Source organism: Passer domesticus, chromosome 2 (assembly GCF_036417665.1).
Source record: "Passer domesticus isolate bPasDom1 chromosome 2, bPasDom1.hap1, whole genome shotgun sequence".
NCBI lineage: Eukaryota > Metazoa > Chordata > Aves > Passeriformes > Passeridae > Passer > Passer domesticus.
The window spans coordinates 2,691,874-2,715,368 of NC_087475.1; the positions used below are offsets into that span (position 1 = coordinate 2,691,874).

At 48.0% G+C, this 23,495-nt stretch overlaps 1 protein-coding gene and 1 long non-coding RNA gene across 3 annotated transcripts in view; one reads left to right on the plus strand and one right to left on the minus strand.

Moving 5' to 3' along the window:
• The window catches only part of ABCG1 (ATP binding cassette subfamily G member 1), a 54,397-nt gene extending 47,872 nt beyond the window's left edge, over nt 1-6,525 (minus strand). The window contains exons 1-2 of one of the 2 annotated variants that reach the window (XM_064405707.1): nt 6,386-6,525; nt 3,231-3,474 (exon numbers count right to left, since the gene is read on the minus strand). In XM_064405707.1, coding sequence (XP_064261777.1) covers nt 3,231-3,474; nt 6,386-6,427 — 286 coding nt within the window. In that variant the 5' untranslated portion in view covers nt 6,428-6,525. Of the gene's footprint in view, nt 1-3,230; nt 3,475-5,809; nt 5,958-6,385 lie in introns of those variants that run through there. The other variant, XM_064405713.1, reaches the window with a different exon arrangement.
• LOC135291482 (uncharacterized) lies at nt 5,941-12,336 on the plus strand. The gene is made up of 2 exons (XR_010354271.1): nt 5,941-6,077; nt 11,524-12,336. It is a non-coding gene; the product is annotated as an uncharacterized LOC135291482 (long non-coding RNA).
• Nucleotides 12,337-23,495: the final 11,159 nt, after the last annotated feature.

The following is a 23,495-nucleotide window of genomic DNA, read 5'->3' on the forward strand; positions in this document are numbered from 1 at the left end:
TTATTCCTCCTTCTGCTAATTTAGAGCCTAACCTTAACATTACTTTGCAATGCCATTTTTACTGAAGGGAATTGCTGGGAATTGCTCTTCAGTTGAATTCCTGTCCAACATGCTGGCACAAATTGTCTTTGCAAGGAAACTGTACTTCTGCCTTTGTGATCCAACACTCCTGAAAGGTTTTAACTAATTCATTACAATCACAGAGAATGATGTAGAAATAGTAGATATTCTTTTTTAAGCTCCATTTCAGAATAGAAACACCATTAATTAAAAGACTTTTTTGAAACAGCATTCCTTATCTCTTCCTACCACAACCAGCACCCAAGAACAATGTGAACTAAGAGACATCTCCTTTCTTTTTTTTTTTTCCCAGCATGTTTTCTGCTAGTCTTCTCTAAAAAGTGAAATATTTCACATTCCAGCAGGGACAGAGACTTTTAGCACAGAGAATCCACAAGGAGTGCTGAACTGCAGCAACCACCAGTATTGGAGGTACAATATTGCCCTTCCCTTGGGCACTGCAAAGTCCCAGTTTCCCACTGGAACAGGAACCAGTGTAAGGTATTCAGAATAGTTTTATATGCAATGAACTCAGCTACAAATCCACCAGGTTTGAACAGAGATATCCCAAATTACACACAAAAAAATCTTCTACTGGCAGAACCACTAAAACAATTCAGAGACTCTGAACTGTTTGGTTCCTACCTTCACTGGGGACTATTTAGGCAATTTGGTTTTCTATTTCTCTAATGGAAAATCTTTTCTCTTAAAACCAACACATTGAGCCAGTCCCTGGAGGAGGGAACAAGGCTGGGAGGAAAGTTTGGTTCTAGAAGGTTTCTTTGTTCTGATCAGCAAATCACTGAAACACTGGAGGAAGAGACCTTTGGAGGTCACCTGGCCCAGCCTTCCACTCAAAGCAAGACAACCACCAGCTCCAGATCAGATCAGCAGCTCAGCCACGTGTCCCCCACTGTCCCGGGGTGACACATCCCAGTGCTGCAGCTGGGGAACAGGAAGTTATTTCCTGGTGTCCACCCTGAACCACCCAAACTGCAACGTGTGGCCATGGGCTCGTGTGATTTATCATCTGGCACTACTGGCAGGAGCAGCCCAGACTCCTCAGCTGCTCTTTGTAGATCCCCTGAGCCATTTTTTAACCCCTTTGAGAGACCCTTTCCAGCTTCATGTCTCTGTTGATAAGAAGCACCCAGACTGATAGAATATTCCAGCTGTGCTCTCAGTGATGAGGGAGGAGAAGGGTAAGGGCTTGCCTCCAGCTGGGAATGGCCTCAGCCACACGGTGTGATTCACCTTCCTGGCTGTGAGAGCACTCTTTGGCTCACACCACTTGGCACTGGGTGCAGACCTCCCAGGTCTGTGTCAGCTCCTTGGCAGGCAGAGGAGAGCCAAGCCCTGGGGGCAGACAGCAGCTCAGCCCCTCTGAGCCTGTCCTTGGTGGTCCCAGCAGTGACACGAGGTGTGAGACCAGCTGAGGAGGATCTGAACCCCTCCACACAGCCAGCCAGGAAGGTTCAACCTCCTCTTTCAAACCCAAATGTGGTGACACAGTCAGAACCATACCCCAGAGCTAAATACCTCCACAGGTTATTTTCAGCAGCAGGACATTTTGCCAGGACATTGTTTTGTTCAAGCCAAGTCACCCAGGCATGTCAGAAAATTTGAACAGAGGTTTTGGGTACAGGATCCCTCAATCAATTCTGGCCAGTGAGAAAGAGATTCAGTTAGAAATCTCAAGCTTTTAAATCTTAAATGAGACATTTTGGCATAGCTCCATTTCTTGGAGGACAAAAAACCTTCAGTGTTTTGTGTTCATTCTGATAAGATAAAGAATAATTTTGAATGTAGCGAAGTTGCTGCCAAACCAAGCTGTTCTCCTATGGACAATGTGGCTCCATGCAATTTTAGCAAGTAATTAAAAGAAGGCCAGTGGGTCTACATACAGTTTTGATGTTGAAAAACCCATTAAAGCATGAAATCTGCAGATCTTTCAACAAATGAATAATTGTATGCACAGCCTGTCCGCATACAGTAGCACTTTCATGGCAACAGCTCCAGAGCTTTTCATACCACACATTTTTAGACTATTGAAGCCTTGGTGTTGTGATAATGATACAATTTACAGACGGCAGCCAAGTACTTTGTGAAACAATTTCAAGTGGAACCTCCAAGCCAGTGGATTTATAGTTTCAGGGCCAGTGCAGGTATCAAGCATGGCTCAGGTGAGGGCTGCACTGGCAGGGCCTTATCTCTAAAAAGAACTGAAGCACACAACCATACCAATTTACATTACTGGGAGAGAGTTCCTCGAGGAAGGGCAATTATGCCATTTAGTACACAAAATTCTCCTGAAGATTTCAATGTTTTTCTCTTGGGCATACTTCTTTTCGCTGGCAGGAATTTACTTCATGACCTAGTTTTCCCTTCAGAGAGGACCAGTCACACACACCAAAAAAACCCCCAAAAAACCAAAAACTCTCTAGGAAACACACGGTTACACAAAATAAATAAAGGCATGAAAGGAATTGATGTCAAGCAGAGGAGAAAGGACAGAATCACCTTTTAGAACTGGAATCAACCAAGAACCTATAGAGAAGAGAAGTGAATAATCTCTTCTTACTCCAAACTTCCCTTCTTTCTATCTATCATATCTATCATTTTGGTGCCCTGTGTTGCAGGCTGTGAGCTCTTTGCAGTGTGTATCAGCAAAGGAGCTACCCAAAAAGCATCCTGGTCCTTGACTGAACCTCAGGATTCAGTCCCAGCACGAGCCAGTGATTTCATCACAGAAATTATAAGTTTTGAGAGACCCATCTAAGCTGTAGAGAAACCTATAGCTCACACCATTTCTTTCCAAACACAACCTTTAAAGAAAATAGCTTTTTTTCCTGGTGTCTAATGCCTTCTGAAATTCTGAGATACTCTCTGTTCTGGAAGAGTACTGAGAAAACAACCATTTCACAAAACAGCCAATTGCAGGAGTAAAAAAACAAAGCCTCCTCACTTCCCCCACCCCCATCTTTAAACTCCTGCATGCTCTACCCACCCTCAACAATAAACTGTAGACAGGCAAGATCACAGGACAGATATTTGGCAGCACAGCAATACTATATTTACTTCAGATACTTAAGAATTGGGAGGCAGAAATAAGCGGTTGTATGAACTGCTGCATCCACAGCCTCTCGTGGGTGAAACCTTGTTTTCCTCACCTTTCTTTCTCCACCACGGCCCTTCCTGGATAGAGTAGGACAGTTCTTTAAACTCAATGTTCACAGCTGGCCTGCGGGGCAGGTAGGAGAACCTGTGAGCTTCTGTCAGAGCATTGTCCACTTTTTTTAAGTGTCCATTGAAGAGCCGGATGTCCTGGGTGTCCGTGCCATTGGAGACCACCTCGTCCACAGAAACACACACAGACTTTGGCTCGGCCATGGTGCAAGCAGAGCTGCTGCCACCCTGCAGGGAAAGTGGAGAAAGTTCACAGACTTTTGTTTAGGAACACGTTTCAAACCCTTCTGCACCATTCTTTAAATGGCACAAAAATCCAGCGCTGTAATGCGCTGAAAGGTGAAAGAGGAGTAAAATAAAGCAATCTTTTGTTTGTTCTTTTGCCTGAGCCTGGACAGAAGAGGTAAAAGAGCTCTCGCAGCACATACAGTTCCTTTAGCACTAGTTTTTCTTTCAGATCTTGCACCAGATTAATACATTTATAAGTTCAGTCCCCATTGTATTTGGTTTCTCATGCACTCAAGGCATTTGGTTCTAGTTACTCTGATTCCAGAGCTTGGGACAGAGCTGAAGGGGGAAGGGATCTGGCTGAGCAATTATTTGTACAGACCTTTCCAAAGACAGCCACTCAAAATGTCTAAGAGCTCTTGCTCCTCTGGATCAGCCTATGCTTCTGTAATGGTGAAATTATATTTCTGAGAATTTTCAAATGTACTATTTCATGCCTTATTTTCTCCTGCACTGATACTTCTGGAAACTTTGCAACCTGGGACAACAGTACAAGTTCTTTTCTGGAGGTCTTTTAGGAAAGCACAATGCTTTGCACCCAAAATCCTTGAGTGCTTCCCATGCTTGATAGTGATAACTAATGGAAATCTTATCAGCTACATAAACACACAAACCCTGCTCCAGTTCTTGCACCACTGACACTGTAAGGTCCATGTCCTGTGCTCACAGCCATCCCTCTTGCTACACTTTGCCTATCACAGCACTCTGTGCAATTCCACTTGGCACTTTTTGGAGTAAACCTCCTTGCCCTCCCCTCCTGGCCATGACAACAGCCTTCCGCCCACTTTCTCTTCTTTTTTTTTATTATGCATACAAAGTTTGGATTTTTTTTTTCCCATAAAGACCAGCACAGGTGCCTTGCACCAATACGAGCAGGATGTGTGTAAGCTCAAAAGAAAAACAGTCATGAATTTTCTTCAGCTAATCAGAATTTTGAACAGTTCTGTTTAAAGGCTGTTTGCTGTCATCTGTTGTTTGGTGGATGTCATAAGCAGAGCCAAACATCTGCACAGTTGTCTATTAGGAAATTTAGTATTTTTGATGCAGATTTGTATTGGAAAGGACTTCTCTAGATGGCTGATGTGCCAGGCTTTCCATGCTGACACATAATACAAAGTTATCTCTTGGAAAGCAGCTGTGCTGCACTACTTTTCAATGCATGAACTCAGACAGAGCTGCAGATCTTGCCACTGTTTCCCTCTATTTGTCTAGTTCAGCTAAGAAGTGACACTGCCTCCTCTTGCCTGTGCCACTTCCATTTCCCTCTCGTTGTTCCTGGTCTTCCCATCTTTGCTGTGAGAGCAGCCCAGCTCAGATCAGTCACTTGTCATGAATGCTGACAAAAACATTTAAAAAACCTCCAGTGCCACATAATCACTGATGGAAAAAAAAGTACTCCTGCTTAACCACTCCATAGTTGCCATCTTCACATTCTCCACACACAAGCCGCAAGTTCTGGATGAAAATAATCAGCTCTGCTCACCACATTTTCTCAAGAAAGAGATTTTAATCGTGCTCTCAACTTACTTAGAGGTCAGGTATCCAGTAACACTTACTGTCAAATTCTTAAATAGTTCACTGCCATGGTATGTAATTTGAACATAACAAGAGTAATGTGAAACATCTTAGAGCTCAAGAATTAAAGCAGGGGAACTTCCCTAAAAGCTAAGAGAAGGTGAGTTAACAATATTCTTCCCTGAATGTTTTCAAGGCTGACTTTGGCACTCATAACCTCTTTTGTTCTGAGGAACCACTGGGCACCTTCACAGAATCACAGGGAATATCCAAAAAGGAACTCTGAATGAGCAGGTCACCTTGATTATCTAGGTGACAGTCAGAGCTTCTCCAGTTTACATCGATTCAAAAAGAAACCAGACAAGAACCTTGGACAAGACCCTCGCCTCTGACTACTCAATCATCTGAGAGTATGAAGCCAAAGGTTTTTCTTACTGGGACATTAAACAATGTCAGGCACTCTGTGGACGAAACTGCCTGTCCACACACTCTGCCTCCTCCAGGGACCACTCGCTTGGGTGAGGAACCCCCCGAGCCGGGGTGATCCCGCTATCGGGATCACCTTGGCTTGGAAAAAGCTGGGCAACCCCGTGGCTAGGACAGGCACAGGCTCAGCCAAGCCGTGTGTAAGGCACAGACACACCTGAGCCCCCTCTGCACGCCCCAACACCTGCAGCGCGCTCCCCTCTCCGCTGCCACCCCGCAGTGATGCCCCAGCCCCGCATCCCGAGCCCGGCGCTCGCAGCAGGACCGCGCTCACCTCTCAGCTGCTTTTTGCACACTTTGGGCTATTTCCCATGTAGTTTACGGAGCCGCTGAGGAGCTCCCGGTGCCCGGCGGGGACGGCAGCGCCCGGCCGGTGGCGGCGGCAGGACGGTCCCGCGGGCTCTGCCCGCCCCGTCCCCCGCCGGCCCCGGCTGTTATGCAAAGGTTACGGTCCCTCGCAAATCCGCTGGGAAGCCGGCGGGGCGCAGCGGCGCAGCGAGCATGCTCGGCGATAATCCCCCCCGCCTTAGCTACAGACAGAGGTAACCAGCGGTCAAGTCCCGCCGTGCGCCGCCGGCCGCTCGCACACTCGCATCCTTCATCTCGCATCCTTCATCCCGCACCCTTCATCCCGCACCCTTCATCCCGCACCCTTCATCCCGCATCCGTCACCCTGCACCCCGCATCTCGCATCCCTCAGCCTCCACCCTGCACCCCTCCGACCCTGCTTTTCCCTCGGGAAGCGTCTCGGGAGCTCCCCGCGGAGCCCCCTCCATCTCCCAGCCGCGCACCTCGCCCCCCGCCCGGCGCTCGCCGCGGCCCCGCGGAGGGAAGGCAGGGCTCGCCTTACCAAAGCGCTGCCCAGGGAGAAAGCCGCCATCAGACATGCCATGTGCACCGCTGCCCGCCCGGCTGCTGGCGGAGGAGCCCTCCAGTGCCGCCTCTCCGCCCCGACTGGCTGCGGGAGGCGGGCGGGCCGGGATGGAGCTGGAGCCGCCCCGGCCCGCCCCCACCGCGGATGGGGAGAGCAGCGGGGTCGGGGCACCCCCGGGCACTGGGAAAGGTGGGCAGCGTGTCCCCAGGGCGCTGGTGGCCGTGGCTGTCGCTGTGCCCAAACACGCGGCAGTCCCGAGGGCTGGGGCACCGAAGGTCGCTCGCCGGGACAAAATGAGGAGGGCAGACAGCATTGTCCCCGCGCTCCAGGCAGGGACGGGTTCCTAAAGAGCTCCCTGAGGCTTTCCCTGAGGAAATGGGGAGTGGAAGCACCATCCAATATCGCCTTGTGCATCTCATCTTCATGAGGACGAGGCAGCTCTTCTGGCCCTGGGACTCCTACCCACTGATTTGTGAGCAAGCCATTGTAGTTCAGGAATGGAGAGGAAGGAAAGTTGTCACTGAGTTACATTCTCCATTCATTTACTCGTCACACCAAAGGCCTGCATTTCAGCCAGGTCACACAATCACTAAATCACACAATGGCCAGGCTGGAAGGGACCACAGTGGGTCACCAGTCCAACCTCCCTGCTCCAGCAGGGTCATCCCAGAGCACACAGCACAGGATTGTGTCCAGATGGTTCTGGAATGTCTCTAAAGAGGGAGACTCCACACCCTGTCTGGACAATCTGCCCAGTGCTCAGTCACTGCTGAGAAAAGTTCTTCCTCATGTCCAGAGGGAGCTTCCTGGGCATTGGCTTCTGCCCATTCCTCTTGTCCCACTGCTGGGCACCACGGAGCAGAGCGTGGTTCATCCTCTGACAGCTCCCCTTGGACACTGAGCTCCTGCACATGAGGGGCAGTGTGTGGTGTTCACATGGCATTAGGGCTGTGCTGGCTCTGCTGCCTTGGCTCTGGATCTGTGGCCAGGCTTGGAGGTGGATTCATTGGCTGTGCTACCTGGGGACAAAAAGCTCTGCCCCAAGCAGCCAGATGCTGAAAAACCCACCAGCCATCTGAGTGTTCCCATTCCTGCTGGAACTGTTTTAGGTGTGTGCTGAGGTTCCCTCTCAATTCCTCTGGAAGCAGCAGAAAGTGGGGATAAAATACAGCAGCGGCCTGAGAACTGGCTTCAGAGCAGCTACCAAACACGACATACAGGAGTTGATAATCTGAGAGGAATCTTCTAATCAGGGAGCTTCACAGAGTGGCTGGAAGTCATGTAGCATTGCACAGACACGGGATTAGCCTCACAAAGCCCCTGGGAGGCAGGTAAGTATTTTATTCCTGTGTTTACCACAGGCAGCACGGCGCTGCAGGGAGGGAGCTGCTGCCCAGAACATCTGTGCCAGGTCAGATGTGGTCCCTGCCCTGCAGTGTCCTCCCTCCTGACAGTGGCTGCGAGATGGATGCACAAAAAAAAGCACTTCAGGGTTGGCTTCTGTCAAATGTCTCCCTGATTCTCTCCCAGCCCACAGCTGTTCTTGGCTCAAGGATTTCCTGATGTGATTGTCTCTCCAGAATGGGCTAATAACCCTCAGTGGGAATCTCTTCCATAATGGAAGACTCCCCCTTGGAAACGTGCAAAATTCACCAGCCACTGCAACTCTTGGCAAGGAATAGTGTGGAGACTAAGCTCAGCCTTGGATTCAGTCCTTAGATGCTGCAGAAAGTTATTTACTTATAACTCATCTATTGGGGAAGAAATATCTACCTGCTGTGGAATACCACTCAAACATGGATGGACCCATCCAGAAGTCCTCACTGAGGGCTTAAACTGTGCTTGAGTAGACATTTTAAAGACAATTATGACCTAATTTTAGGAATAAAGAGAATTTATGATGCATTCTTCCACTGAGGATCCCAGGGTTTCAGTTAACTTGATTTGGAGCATGTGTTTGTAGCACACAAAATCTATTCAAGCTTGTTTCTTTAGTTTCCCTTAGAACATTGCAAAAGCTGCGTTACCTCCATACAGGAGCTGAAAAGGGCTATGAAAATACTGATGTCTGTGTTTAAGGCACCTACAGGGTTAGAACAAACAAACAAACAAACAAACAAAACCTTAAAAATACCATTATTTTAACTTTGAAGTGGAACTAGAGACAGAGGAAGCCATACCCTGATCCTAGTGAATGTGTGATGCAGACCCAGCAGGATGTTTGCTGTCCTGTTTTAATTCCTAAAGGCTGAGAGAGAAGCAAGGAAAGGAACATAAAAGCTTTAGCAGAACTGAAATGTGTAGGGTACAGTCCTGAAATCTGCTGCACAAACCAAGTTTCAGCTCTGTCCATGAGAAGTTTGTGGTACCAAGGTGCTGTCTTCCACAAGAGTTTTTTCTGGGCAAGTGCAAGTGACCAGATCCCTGGGATTTATTTTTATCATGGTGGCTGCAGTATCAGTATCTACAGGGGTTTCTTGTAAAACACTGAGACATAAAACAGGTTTATCAGAAACCAAGTTCTATTTGGTATTTTGGTATCTATTTTGATACCACTCAGGGAAAAAAAAAATTATTACATAAGATGAAGCATGCTAAAAATAGCATTTTCCTGCATTCCTACACTCCCTCATTAACTCTTGCATTAACTTTATAGGTGATCCCCTGGTCCCTGCAGACAAAAAATAACAAGAATGCAACTCTGTGTGAAGCGGGGGGGGAAAGGAAGGAAAAAAAAAAAAGGAAAAAAAAGGAGAGAGTTAAAACTGTGTTAAAAAAAAATCCAGGACAAAAAAAAAAAAAAAAGGGAAGTTACAAATGAAGGTGAGGACAGGCAGGCAGGGACAAAACCCTGACTCCTAAAATAGATGAGGAAACAGTAGTAGCTTACAGCAGGATAAGCATTACAGACATTATTCTGGTGTAGCCCACAGGAAAGAAAAAGAACTTTGCAAGCAGAAATGCACTGGGAAGGGCAGGGAAAAGTGGAAATGCACCGATGGCAAGAGAAGGCAGATGTTCAGCAGAGCCACAGGAGGCGTTTTAGTGCAGCACTGCTAGCTCAGGTGTCTCTGCAAGAACTGGTTCATGTGTAGAAGTGCTGCAGCCTCAGGAAATGCAAAAGCCACTGTGGACTTCAGTGCTGGGATACAACACGTGGGAAAAGTCCAGTGAGTGTGTGGAGGAGGCAGATGGGAAAAAGAAAGTTAGAACTTGTAAAACCAAAATATTTGAGATGGAATTTTCACTACAAGTGTACCTCAGCCTGCCCAATTTGCAGCTTGGTGTTAATGTAAGCTGCTGCGGGCAGAGTTGAAGGAGTTTTCTGGAAAATATTTCAGGAAAAATCTTCTTAGAGAGTCAAGCTGAGAGCAAAAACTAAGTGCCCACTGTGAAATTCTCATGCAGTGATTTGCTGGAATGAAACTACAAGAAGAAGAGTTTGTCGTGGCCAGAGGATCATTTTGTCATTTGAAAACACAGTGTTTTGGATGTCTTGTGGAGTATGTTTGCTGTCTTCTTATGCCCTGTGACCTTTATTTCTGTAAATTTATTTGTCATCTAGGGAAATGAAAGTGTGTGGGGGGGGGGGGGGAACCATCAAAAATTCTCTAGCTCTTGTCAATTCTTATTATAGGGAAATAAAAGTGGAAGGAACACAGATCTGAATAGCAGAAAGATGAGGATAAGGCAAAAAGTGATGGTTTGATTCTAAGCCCCGAGTTTGTGGCAAGTGATAGGTGTGAGTGCACAGTGGTGAAAAAGAAGAGGAAAGAACTGGGTAGGTGGGGGAGAAAAGAGCAGATTAGTGCAAGAGAAGAACAAATTTTAAGGAAGGAACACAGGTCTGAATAGCAGAAAGATGAGGATAAGGCAAAAAGTGATGGTTTGATTCTAAGCCCCCGAGTTTGTGGCAAGTGATAGGTGTGAGTGCGCAGTGGTGAAAAAGAGAAGAAGGGGAAAGAACGGGGTGGGAGGGAGAAAAGAGTAGATTAGTGCAAGTAAAAACCAAAGATTTAAGGAAAAGGGAGTTTTTGCCTCCCCTGATGCAGCTTTTGGAGTACCCATCCATTGCAGGAGCCAAGTGAATTGAGTTTATGTTCAGCTCCTACTTGGACAGAGCACTGAGATCCTTTGCAGTCTTGCGTTGCCGAGATTGTCTGCCCCTGTTTCAAAGGCTCAGGCATTTCCACGTCAACCTGCCTCCTTCCATGCCCGCATCGCCTCCTCCTGCACCGGGGCCTCTTCTCTTTGCGCCGCGCATAGCCTGCGCCCGCGGGGCGTTTCGTGGCCGGCTCCAAGATCCGGGTGCCCGCCGCTGAACAGGGACAGCCGCTCCTACCGCGCTGTGTACTGGCGGCAGACGGATTTGAACGTGCGACCTGGGAATTTCGCGGAGAGCGCTCCAGGGTGCTGAGCCACACGTCCCGTTCCCTGCTGCTGTCAGCGCCGGGCTGCTCATTCCTGCCGGCAGGGGCTGCTCGTTCCTGCCGCGCCGCTTTAGCCTGTGTCCCTGCCTGCGTGCCATCCTCCCCGCTCTCCTGCCATTCCCACTGCGCTCCCATCTTCCCCACTCTCCTGCCATTCCCACTGCGCTCCCATCCTCCCCGCTCTCCTGCCTCTCTCCCCATTCCCACGCCGCTCCCGTGCTCCCCGCCGCCTCTCCGCCCAACACAGCTCTCACCGCCCTGCCTCTGCTTCGGGTTTATTTATCGTCTAGGGAAGTAAAAGTAAAAAAGAGGTGGTGGTGGGGGGAAGTAATCACCGTCAAAAAGTGTTGTGGCTGTTGCAAATTGTTACTGGAAGGAAATTGAAGTGGAAAGGACAGAGGTTTGGGGAGGGTGTTGAGAAAAAAAAGATGGTTTGTTTGAGAGCGTGTGTGTTTGTGGCATGGGGTAGATGTTGATGTGCAGTGGAGCAAAAGAGAGAAGAAGAAAGGAAACTAAGGGAAAGTGAGTAGGTTAGTGGAAGAGAAGAATGACTTGAAAGGAAAAGGGAGATTTAGTCTCCCACGAGGTGTAACTGTAAGTGCTTTGCAGTCTTGCGTTGCTGAGATTGCCGGCGGCGCGGTGGATTTAAGCGAAGGAGTTTCAGTACTTGCTCTTCCCACCCAGCGGACACTGCCCCGACCCGCAGGGGAGGTGGAGGCTCTGCCGTGGCCTGACGATGATGCTAGCCCATCCACCCTGCCGCGCCCCAAGCGATGACGAGGCTCTGGCACTGACAGGGCGCGTATCAGCCCCGCCGCGAAGACCGCATCCACATCCAAGAGGGCGACTCTCCCCGTAGGCAGATTGGAACCGGTGGCCTCGGAGCTTCCGCAGCAGCAGCCGAACACCCTGAGCCAAGCACTCCGTCCGCTCCGCCTCCCGCCGCCGACCTCCTCATTCCCAACGGGCCGCCTCAGCCCGCGGCCTGCCCTCATGGCGCCTTCCCCGCTCTCCTGCTTCTCTCTCCAGTCCCACTGCGCTCCCATCTTCCCCACTCTCCTGCCTCTCTCTCCAGTCCCACGCCGCTCCCGTGCTCCCCGCTGCCCCGCCGCCTCTCCGCCCACCACAGCCCTCACGCCGGCCTCTGCTTCCCCAGCCCTGCCATGCCCCTGCCCGCCCTCACGGCCCCGCACGCCTCACACCGCACCCGCACCGCCTTTCCTGCTGCCGCTGCCCACCCCCTGCCCCAATTCCTGCACAAGCCTCCCCTGGCACAACTCCATGCACAGCCAGGGCCCCTGGCACGGCCCCGCTGGAGCAGGGCAGGAGCAGCGGCTGATGCGCTGAGCACAGCCCCGCTCCCGGCCCAGCCGCACTGCGGAGGGGAGGAGGCACAGCTGCCAAGGATGGCAGGGCTTTTTCACCTCTGCTTTTATTCCTTATCCTGCTCTGATTTGCTTGGCAATAAAGTCAATTAATATCCCCAAGTGATACCTATGATTGTGTTTAGTGAGTGATCTCTCTCTGCCCTTCGCTCACGGACATTGTATCACAGAATCTAAGAATAATGACGTTGGAAGAGTCCTCTAAGATCATCGAGTCCAACCTATGCCCTAACACCTCAACTCAGAATCTAGACTATAGCACCAAGTGCCATGTCCAGCCTTTTTTTAAACACATCGAGAGATGGTGATTCTACCACCTCCCTGGGAAGAGCATTCCAGTACTTTATTGTTTTTTCAGTGACAAAATTTTTTCCTAATATCCAACCTATACCTTCCCTGATGTAGCTTGTGACTGTGTCCTCTCTCTTCTCTCCCCCGAGAGGGGACAGTGACAGGGTGGCTTTGGTGGGTGCCTGGCATCCAGACAGGGTCATCGCAGCAGGTGACTCCAGGAAGAGCAGGGTCTGTGCTGGATCTCATCAGAATCCCCTGCATCCTGTTTGATTTCAGCCACTACACCTGAGATTACTTTGGGTTTTGTGGAGAAAGAATCTGCAAACAGGGCAAAATCATATTGAAGACCAAAATATAAGGAGAGGCATAGATTTTTTTTTCCCCCCATATTTCATACCCATCATTTGAGTAACTGTCTGTGCTGTAATTTGGGATATGGCTCTTGTGGCTCTTGCTAAACCTAGGGCATTTTAAACCAAATTACAATTTTTAGGACATAAAAAATAAAGGGAGCGGAATTTGTAATTTCTCATACTTTTAATAAAGCCTTGTAATAGTTAAAAGATACTGAATACCCTCAGTATGCTTTGGTTCTGACTTTGAAGTTACCCTCCCCTGAAGACTTGATGTCACAGCTGTGGCCTTTCCTGTTGTTCCCCTTCCCTGTGAATTGGAACAACGCTCCAATAAAAATTAATTTGGTCATGTCTTTGTGTACATGACATGAATGCTTCCCTATCCATACTGGACTTATTCCCATAATGCTGCTGGAGAAGAATGTGATCAGTCACTTTAAACAGATCTGTTTCAGATCTATTTAATACTGAAGAACATCATCAGTCATTCCTTTCAGGTTAGGTATACTCTGTGTCATCGGTGGGATCCATCTCTAATTTCAGCTGCCTTTTGGAAAATTGCTATCTGAGCTAGGATTCTCTATCAAAAGAGTGAGGATCTCAGAGACAATGGAATGAAATGGGCATCCCCAAAAGAAAATTCAGGCTTTCCTTCTTCAATATTGACCTTGATTTGGGGTGGATTCTGGATCCATCTGAGCTTCACCAGGGGAGGGCTCCAGACACCTGACGTGGAGCAGCCATGGCCAGTGCTACAGACAGGGATGCCACCTGAGCCGTGTCTGCCACCACATTTGTCTTCAGCTGACACTTCCAGGAATAACACAAGAGGTTTCCCATGCTCGTTTCACACCAGATTTTATCTGCATTTTTTTACATCTGGCTACTGGAGCATCCCCCTCCAGCAGAGATGCACAGGCAAGAAATCCAAGGGCAGAACAGCAACCTGTGTGTGACCAGTTCAGCTGCAGTTCATTTCTGTGCCTGCTGCTTGTGGTGCTCCTGGCAGTCAGCAGGGATACAGCCTTGCCTATCATGCAAGGGTTTGGTTTTCCTGGACTTTTTGGGGGTTTGGGGTTTTTTTTGGATCAAGGAAACTGAATGGGGTCAGCACTGGGAAGAAGAACCCATAGGGGCTTAGCTGAGCTCTGCAAGAGCTGGTGGTTCATTAGTCTGTATCTGAGTAGCCCTCAGTTGCCAGCTGATCCCAAGATGTGCTAGGAGAGAGCAAGTAAACACACTGCCAGGCTTCCTGCTTGAACAAATAGAGTTATTTTGTCAGAAATAGGGCATAATTTCTATGAACTGACTGCTTTCAATTGATGTAAAGAGAGCATGCTTGCAGCAAATTTACCTTCCCTCAGTTATCATGAAGGAAGAACCAGCAGATTTTGCTTCATGCTGGAAGAAGACAAGGGCTCTAGGGAAAAGGCCCCCAGCACAGAGGCTATTTTGGACATCTTTCTGCACTCCTCCAGTGCAGTCCCCCTCAAATCTGCTGGTTATCAGCAGAAATGTGCACACGTGGCCCACACTAATGCCTGGAAATCACAGCTGGGTTTCAGGCATCCCATCTCCCTGGACTGCACCTTCCCAGACTGCAGCCTCAGGGCCTGGGCGCAGGGAGCAAGGGAGAGCACTCATGCAGTGACAGCCAAGGGGAAAGCTCCAGCAAACCTGTTGGGAGCAGATTAGGGGAAGGAAATATTCTCGCAGTGTGATGAAAAGGCTGCAGTCTCAATTTGCAACGTGGAAATCAGCCATGGCACCAATCTCCTGAAATCCTTCAGCTCAGCCTCCCTCTGCATTGCCAAGCGATGGAGTCAAGCACCTGGCAAAGGGGGACACACGAACATCACCAGGAAAGGTCAGGCAGAAGGAAATGCCTGAAAGGGAAAGATTGATGCCTGGAAGATTTGACATGGACTTAGGACCCGAAAGCTGTTTCCAAAGGCAATTCTCAGCCATGACCCAAACTCATGTTTTTCCACTGAAAGCTACAAGCAGCAACACTCCCAGACCTCCCTGCCCCTGAGCACTCACACTGGAGATGAAAAAATATTTCAAATTTAGTCACTGCTCTGTTGCAGGAACATGCCTGATGGGACAGGACAAGGCCTGAGTCACAGCTGTTTGTTTTTTTCTTTGAAAACGCAACTAAACGCCAGCTGGGGAAAGGATGTGAATACCACCGTCCTCTTCCTTCCTTTGTGAAGTGGAACAGCTTCATGAAATCCACAGTTTCACCTCAGAATGTGCAGCTCCTCTACAAAGGGCAGGAGACTGTGAATGACCCCAACTGCTGCAGGCTGGCTGGAGCAGTGGCTGTGCCTGGCACATGGGCACTCTGACGATCCACATCTGGATGAAAAGGAGTCCTTTTCCCCGCATGTCTGCCTGAGGTGTTTTTGGACATAAGTGGCAGCAGAAGCACAGAAGATTTGGGATTTTCCAGGGTGATTCCCTCTGCACAAGGTGCCTGCTCAGCAGGGAGGTTCCCAAGGAGGCAGAGCTGTCATTGCCCAGCAGGAAGCCGAAGTGCAGGCCCTGCACCACACTCAGATTTGTCCTGGTTACTGGAGTGACAGTCTGTCAGTTTGGAGAGATGAGCTCCTCGGAGTCCCTGGCACAGCTCAGAAAAGCTGGAGAGCGGTGAGCTTGGAGTCCTGCAAATTCTTTGGCACTGTCACAAACGTCACAGCCGGAATTCAGTCAGTGCCTGACTTCCTAGATCAGTGCACAGGCCCGATATGAAAGCCTTTCACAATGAGCTGCTCCTAATTCCTGCACATTTGGCCACTGACGGACTGGCACATGTCACTAAAAAGTCCTAGCTGGTCATAGCTGCTACTCTGGTGCCTAGAATCCCAGCAGTCCTTCAGCATGCACGTACTCCCTGTGGGAGTCAGCAATGTTCAGCTCTCTTCCCTGTGCTGGCTTTAGTTGAAGTGCATTTAATGCTAGCTCGGGTGTCTCTGCAAGAACTGGTTCATGTGTAGAAGTGCTGCAGCCTCGGGAAGTGCAAAGGCACTGTGGACTTCAGTGCTGAGATACAACACGTGGGAAAAGTCCAGTGAGTGTGTGGAGGAGGCAGATGGGAAAAAGAAAGAACTGTAAAAGGCAAAATCTTTGAGATGGAATTTTCACTACAAGTATACCTCAGCCTGCCCAATTTGCAACTTGGTGTTAATGTAAGCTGCTGCGGGCAGAGTTGAGGGAAATTTGTGGAAAATATTTCAAGAGAAATCTTCCTAAAGAGTCAAGCTGAGAGGAAAAAGGAAGTGCCAACTGTGAAAATCTCATGCAATGATTTGCTGGAACAAAACTGCAAGAAGAAGAGTTTGTTGTGGCCAGCGGATCATTGTGTCATTTGAAACCACCAAGTGTTTTGGATGGCTTGTGGTGTATGTTTGCTGTTTTTTCTGCCCAGCAGGCTTTGTCAGTTGTTATTAGAGGGAAATAAAAGTGGAAAGGACAGAGGTTTGAAGAAGGTGTTGAGGAAAAAGAAACGTAGTTTGCTTGAGAGTGTGTTTGTGGCATGAGGTAGGTGTTGATGCGCGGTGGAGCAAATGGGAGAAGAGGAAAGGAAAGCAAGGGGAGGTGAAATGAGTAGGTTAGTGGAAAAGAATGACTTGTAAACAAAAGGGAGATGATATTTATCTCCCTTGATGTGTGATTGGAAGCATCCATCCTCTGCAGGAGCTCAGTAAGTTCGGGCTCTTTGCTCCTGCTTGGACAGAGCACTGAGATGCTTTGCAGTCTGGCGTTGCTGAGATGATTGGTGGTGCTCACCACCACTGAAGTGGACGTCCTGCCCTTGCAGGAAACTCTTCCATGTCTTCCTTCTTCACTCGAATCCTAAGTCCCTCTCTGCCATGGCTAGAGCGCCACCCAGTCGCCCCATGAGACACCCGAGAAACTCAGCCGCTTAGGGGCGGAACTCGAACCCGTGGTCCTCACAGCTGCCGACCGCCGACCTCCCAAAGCAGCGGTCGAACTCTCTGAGCCGAGCCTTCCGTCTGCTCCGCCTCCCGGCGCCGGGCTCCTCATTCCTGCCGCCGGGCTGTCATTCCCGACGGGGCGCCGAGCTCTGCCTCCCTGCCTGCATGCCAGCTCCCCCACTCTCCTGCCATTCTCACTTTACCCCCACCTTCCCCGCTCTCTCCTGCATGCCAGCTTCCCCACTCTCCTGCCTCTCCCACCCTTCCCACGCCGCTCCCGTGCTCCCCATGGACAGCCCTGCCATGCCCTGCCATGCCCTGCCTGCTCTCACACACTGCCCACCCCCTGCGCCACCAGTTTTCATATGCTGTAAAATAGTTTGTAGAGTATTTACATACCCACCCCAATTTTCTACTATTTGTTTACATGTGTGTTTAACCAGGTTTGAAAGCCCTTTGCAGGTTGTTTCTTTTCCCTCTCCTGCTCCCAAGAAGGCAAATACCTAATAATGACAGCAAAGACATAATGAAGTTGTGTCAAATCTTTTTTTTTTTTTTTTTGTATAAACTAAATGCACTGAACCCTTTAGGGTTCCTGTTGTGGCAGTTTCTCCTGCCATCCAATCACTGGTGGCTCCTTTTTAGTACCTTCCCAGCCTTTCTTTCGGGCAGTTAATGCCAAAACCTGATGTAGCATTTTTGTGTTGATCCCACTATTGCCATGTTCAGAGTTAACATCGCCCTGCTCCTGCACTGTTAATCCAAGCATCCCATTAACCTTTTTTTGGCCACGGTGTAACTGTGGGGGAGCTCAGGCTGACCCGCTGATCCTTCCACTGCCAAATCCTTTGCTGAATCCATTCCTGCTGGGAGATACAACCTCCTGTTCTGGATGGAGACGTGGCCTTCATTCCTGATTCCTAAAAGTGCATTTGGGCACTCAGCTGCTTAAATACTTTTCACTTAAGTGAGTCAAGCTTATCAAGAAGTCAAGATCTTTGCATTGCAGCCGTTCTTGCCTCTTTGTTTACCATTCTGCATAAGTCACACACCTTAATCAGCAGAGGAGTTATATTTACTTCCAAATCACTGATTCAAATATTTAATCTCTTCAGGCCTAACAGTGCCTCCAGTGCAATCTTAATCAAAACATGCCCATTAGAAGCTTTCCCAGTGACAAATGCCTTGAGGGATGTTATTTTACCTGTTGCTAAACTATTTATGTTATTTTATGATACTGTGCAGTGTGGGACAGATTAGGACAGGATACTAATTCCAACCTCACAAGAATGTAGCTGAATCACATGTCAAGGTGTGCATGCCCCATCCCTCAAAGTGTTCAGGGCTGGGTTGGATGGGGACCTGAGCAAGCTGGTCTAGAGGAAAGTGTCCCTGGCCATGGCAGGGGGTTGGAACTGGATGATCTGTAAGGTCCCTTTCAACCCAAACTTTTCTATTCTATTCTATTCTATTCTATTCTATTCTATTCTATTCTATTCTATTCTATTCTATTCTATTCTATTCTATTCTATTCCATTCTGAAGAGAAATGCAAAATAAATAGAATATAAATAGAATTCTGTTCTATTCTCTGAACAGAGCTGGCATCAATGGTGCCTCTGCAGCCACTGGCTTCTGATCCAGTGAGAAAATACACAGCTACCCTATGTTGAGCACAACGTCTTTAAAAGTTACCAAATCAATACTTTTTAAAGATTCCAGGCTTGGTTCAGCACTGACAGCTGCAGAATAGAGCTAAAATCTTTCTACTTTCATTTCCACTGAGGTGCACTCTGCACAGCACATGGACAGCAAGCATCTCTCTGTTTCCTTTTCCTGTTTTGAACCATTCAGATCGACTTTCCACCTCACCTGTGCACGCCCTGTGGACATCTGGAGTTTCCAGATGTAGCAGCTGTGGTGAGGAGCTCCTTGCAGCCAGGCATGTACGTGCTCATGGTGTGACAAACGTCCCATGGCAGTGGGGTGTGTTGTTAAGGGCAGGAGCACTCGCTGGGCATCCCAAATTACCACAGCAGTTCCTCAGACTTTGCTCAGAAAGCTTTTTTTCAGTAGAAGAGGACAGGCCGGATTATTATGACACACCCCCAGTCTGATGGAAACATCTCCAGCATAATTTTATTCAAGATACTCTTCCACTTTTGTAGAGCCTTTATTTGGGAAAGTGAGGGGAGGAGGAGAAGATGGTTAGGGAAGGAAGGAGCCCTCAGGGAAGTTTCCACTATTGAGCTCCCCCACCATCCTGTTTCAGGCAGATTGAAGGCTGGCACCTGCAGCCTCCCTGGCCAGTCTGAGCTGACAGGAAATCAAGCAGGATCCTACAGAGCCATTTGAATTTGGCAGCTTTCCAATGCAATGGTTTTGGCCTGGAAAAAAATGACATCTAGTTTTGTATTCTCAAGTCTGTGTCAGAGGTAATTCCAAAACTGAATAGCCATTTCACTCCCTTTTAAGCCCCTCAGCTCTTTTAAGAGCTGAGTAGTCACTTAAATAAATAAATTAATAAATAAATAATTATATGTGATGATTGTATCCTTAACATAAGAAAAACTAATTAAAGTCATAATGAAATAATTGCAGGCTGTATTGTGCAACGCAGAGAATGAAAAGGGCAACTGTTTCTGGCTACCCTTGGAGAGATCATTTAATAAAAGAGGACAAGACAGACACAATTGCAACACAAGCTGCAGGACAAAGCAGAAATCTGTTTCCTCATATTTAGGATATCAGCCACTTCTAGCATTGCACACGCTGAACAAAATCACATTCCTCTTTACAATGACCCAAGAGCTTCCTTTGCTAGGGTTTTTGGTTTTGTTTTTTGGGGGTTTTTTTGGCAGTGACAGCCTAGAGCATATTTTCCTGTGAGAGAACTGTAAATACCTGACATGCCTTTGCACCCTCGTGTTGCAAAAGGCTTTAAGGACACCTCGAGTATGGAGCTGTTACAGCAAAGCAGGAACAAGCTCCTGGCATGAGACTGAACCACTCAAAGGAAAGGGCTTTTTCAAGCCTGGCATAAAACTGCAGATCCATTCTCTTTTCTAACTAGGTTTTTCAGCACTTTTTGCTATAAATTAGGACATTTTTCTCAGAGCAGCATAAGGACACTCACTGTTAGCAACAGGCCAACCACAAACCTTTGTGCCTAGACAAAATATATTTTTCAAAAAGGAGGAGAAGGGGTTTATCTGGTTTCCATCTCAGTATCAGCTGAGCCACCCTGCTGCCAGCTGCTTGTCTGAGGCAGGCAGGTTGCTGGCACTGAGGATCAGAGCAGGTGTCTCCTGTCAGGCTCTCACAGTCACAACACATCCCTGATTTCTTGCTGCTCCCAGGCTCCATGCAGGAGCCTGGGCACTGACCTGCCATGAAGAGGGAAGCAGTCACAGCCCTCCTTAATTTTCTTAGTTAAACCAGCATGCACTAATTTGGCATTAAAGAATTTTTCAGCTCATCTTTGCTTTAATATTTTTTTTTCTGTCTACTCCTCTCTTCCTGGGTTGCCCAGTCTTTGCCAAAACACAAGACCAGGCTGCAGCTCTGCATGCAGGGAGGACAAGGGCGTGTGCAATAGTGCATTTTCTGTAATGTGCATGTGTTGAGCTCAAGATGCATTCAACAGGCATGCTGAGAGGGATATGGGATGGAAAGGATCTATATCCTATCCCACACAGGACCAAAATGCAGTTATTTATGTCATTTTAGTCACTTGCAGTTATTTAGAACTAGGGAGAAGATTTATGCATCCCATCCCATTTATGCAGTTATTTAGAACTAGAGGAAGGGGCCTCAAACTGCACCAGGAAAGTTCAGGCTGCTCACCAGGAGGAATTTCTTCATGGAAAGGACTGTTCAGCATTTGAAAGGGCTGCCCAGGGAGGTGATAGAGTTACTGGAGGTGTTCAAGGAAAGCTGGATGTGGCAGTCAGTGCTCTGGGCTTGTTGACAAGGTGGGATTGGGCACAGGCAGGACTCAACGACTTTAGAGGTATTTTCCAATCTAAATTATTCTGTTATTCTGTGATACTCAAAGCAAAGAGGGGAGGAAAAACACCAGTCATGAAAGGAGATGGGGCAAATAGACCCTTTTGGTAAAATCCTGTAATACAGAGAAAAATTCTAGTGCCAGCTGTGTGCCTGCAGAGCCACAGCCTCCCTGATTGCTGCTGCTGGTGAACTCCCCATGCTTGCAAAAACTTCTGCTCTTTCTTCATGACCCAAAACAGTGTTCTGCCTATGCCTATAATGCCACAGATCTGCTGACCCACCTCACCAGGTGTTGGCATGACAGACAAAGCTGGTACCTTCTTCCAAGTCATGGAAGTTGGGAATCATTTTTCTGAGCCCCTGCAGCTGTGTTATAATGTGTTGCTGTATGCTCCCTTCAGATACATGGGAGAGAAGCAGCGATTTCTGGGAGATTTCACCTCATCTGAAGTAGACACACAACACAGGGCACGTGAATCATGTCCTGCAGGTGCTCATTTTTCTCTGTTGACAGCAGAAGCCAGCCCGAGGCGAGACAAGTGCCTCATCCCTGGCACAGCACACACCCAGAGCAAACACAGCTGCGTTCCTGTGAGGACACAAAGCTGTGATTCCTGCAAGGTCTCCTTCCTCCTGGGCAACCCTGCTGGGTGGCAGCCCCCAGGCCAAGGTTGAGCTGCTCTTCCCAAGTCCATTTCTTCTGGAAAGACAGAAAGGAGAGACAAGAGATTGTCCCTTTGGCACTTTGGGGCTGTTCACTAGCCTGTGGCTGCAGGATTATGGCACATCACCTGTGTCTTGGTTTGAAAAGACAGGTGTCTGCTAAGGAAGGCAGGAGCCTCCCTTGAAATGGAAAATGTAAACTCCTTCCTTCCAAATCATTATAGTTTTGAAATTACAAGGCTCTCAGGCAAAGATATGGGAATAGGAATAACAGTTCTTTAATGGGAAAATTAAAAAATACAAATGGAATAGTACAAAAAAACCATATCCAGAGTCAGAGCATGCCCTGTCCCCTGTGGGTCAGGGTGGTGGCACAGTCCCATCCCATGGGGGCTCAGCCCTCCTGCAGTGCCAGCTGTGGCTCTGCTGGAGCAGGGATCCTGCACAAGGCTGCAGTTTTCCTCTGCAGCTCCAGGGCTGCTGGAGATGGGCCTGCTCTTCCTCTGGGAATGCAGGGCAGGAGAAAGCTGCTCCTCTGGGAATGCAGTGGGCAGAGGCTGCTGTGCTGTTCCAGGCTCAGATTGTATCCAGGTAGGAATGCTTGGCTCCTGCCCTGGGCGGAGCATCTCCCCATGGGATGCTGGAATTGGATCAGCCCTGCAGGGACACTCAGTGGCCATGGACAGCAGAGATCTGCTGGAGGGAGGATTGGCTGTGGGAGAGAGAAAGGAAAAACTGCCCCATGAACAGCAGAGAACTGCCCAGCTCTGACAGATGGGAACAGAACTCACACCCCCAGCCACATCTTAAAACCTAAGACAACGTGTCCTGCAGCTGAGCACCACAGCAGGGACCCACCTGGTGGCCTCCTGTTGGCATCTGTTGCCAATGCATGCTCTTATTTCCCTGTGAAATGAATTTCGTGAGTACCAGGCACAGCTTTAGGCACTGTCCAGCAGAAGAGAAGAAAAACTGATCTTTTCCTTAAACACTAATTAGGATTTAATAACGAATGGCACAATATTCAGGCTCTTGTATGTGATACTCACTGATAGCTGCTCTCTGCAGCTATCCCTGTCCTTAGACAAGGGGAATGATGAGACATGGGAAATGACCTTACTGACAATGAGGAAAAGTGACAGTTGGAATATTTCATTTTTTAATTACCAAAAGCTAATATTTAATTACATTTTTGATTCATGGGGTGTTTTCTTCACAGATAATTTGGCCATGGTCATGAAATTATATATATATATATATATTTTAATGTTAATTTACTTAAATTGCTGGCTCTCTGACTCCAATGGGAAAATCTCCACAAGGAACAACTGAAAAAATAAAGAGCCCATAGGCTGCTTAAGGTTTCTGATTATGATAAATCAAATAAAGATTTCAAATTTCATAGACAATTAACCTTTTAATGAGTTGAATAGTTTATTCTACCTATGAGACAAATAAAAGTTTAGGAGCTGTTAACAATATCTGACCACAGTGACAATGAGGTGGCTTTGGTAGTGTCCAACAACCACAGCAGTGCCTCAGGGGGAGGCAGGTGACTGACAGCTCCTTGAGCTGTGATGTCCTCATTTCACCTTGCATCAACCCAGAATGTAAAAAAAAACCAAAAAAAAAACCAAAAAAACTCACCAAAAAAAACCCAAACAAACAAAAAAAAAAAAAAAAAAAAAAAAAAACAACAAAAAACAAAAACAAAAAAACCCCAAAAAAAAAACAAGTGGAAGAGGATTTTGTGGAGCAAAAAACCCCTTTTCCTTCAAGCATTTTTTGAGGGTTCAGGGCTGTGCTTTAAGCTGGTATTTAGGTGCTCAGAGAGACAGGTAGGATCATGCTGAGATTCCCACAGACACCTTTATCCCTTCCTTTTTTGGTTGTAATTCCCCCTGGAGCTTAAGTGCATGTGTGACCAGAGAGCTGCATGGCTCCTTGTGCCTGTGCCACCACGGCCACAGAGCTGCTGCCAGGGCACAGCCAGGGTCACCTGCAGGA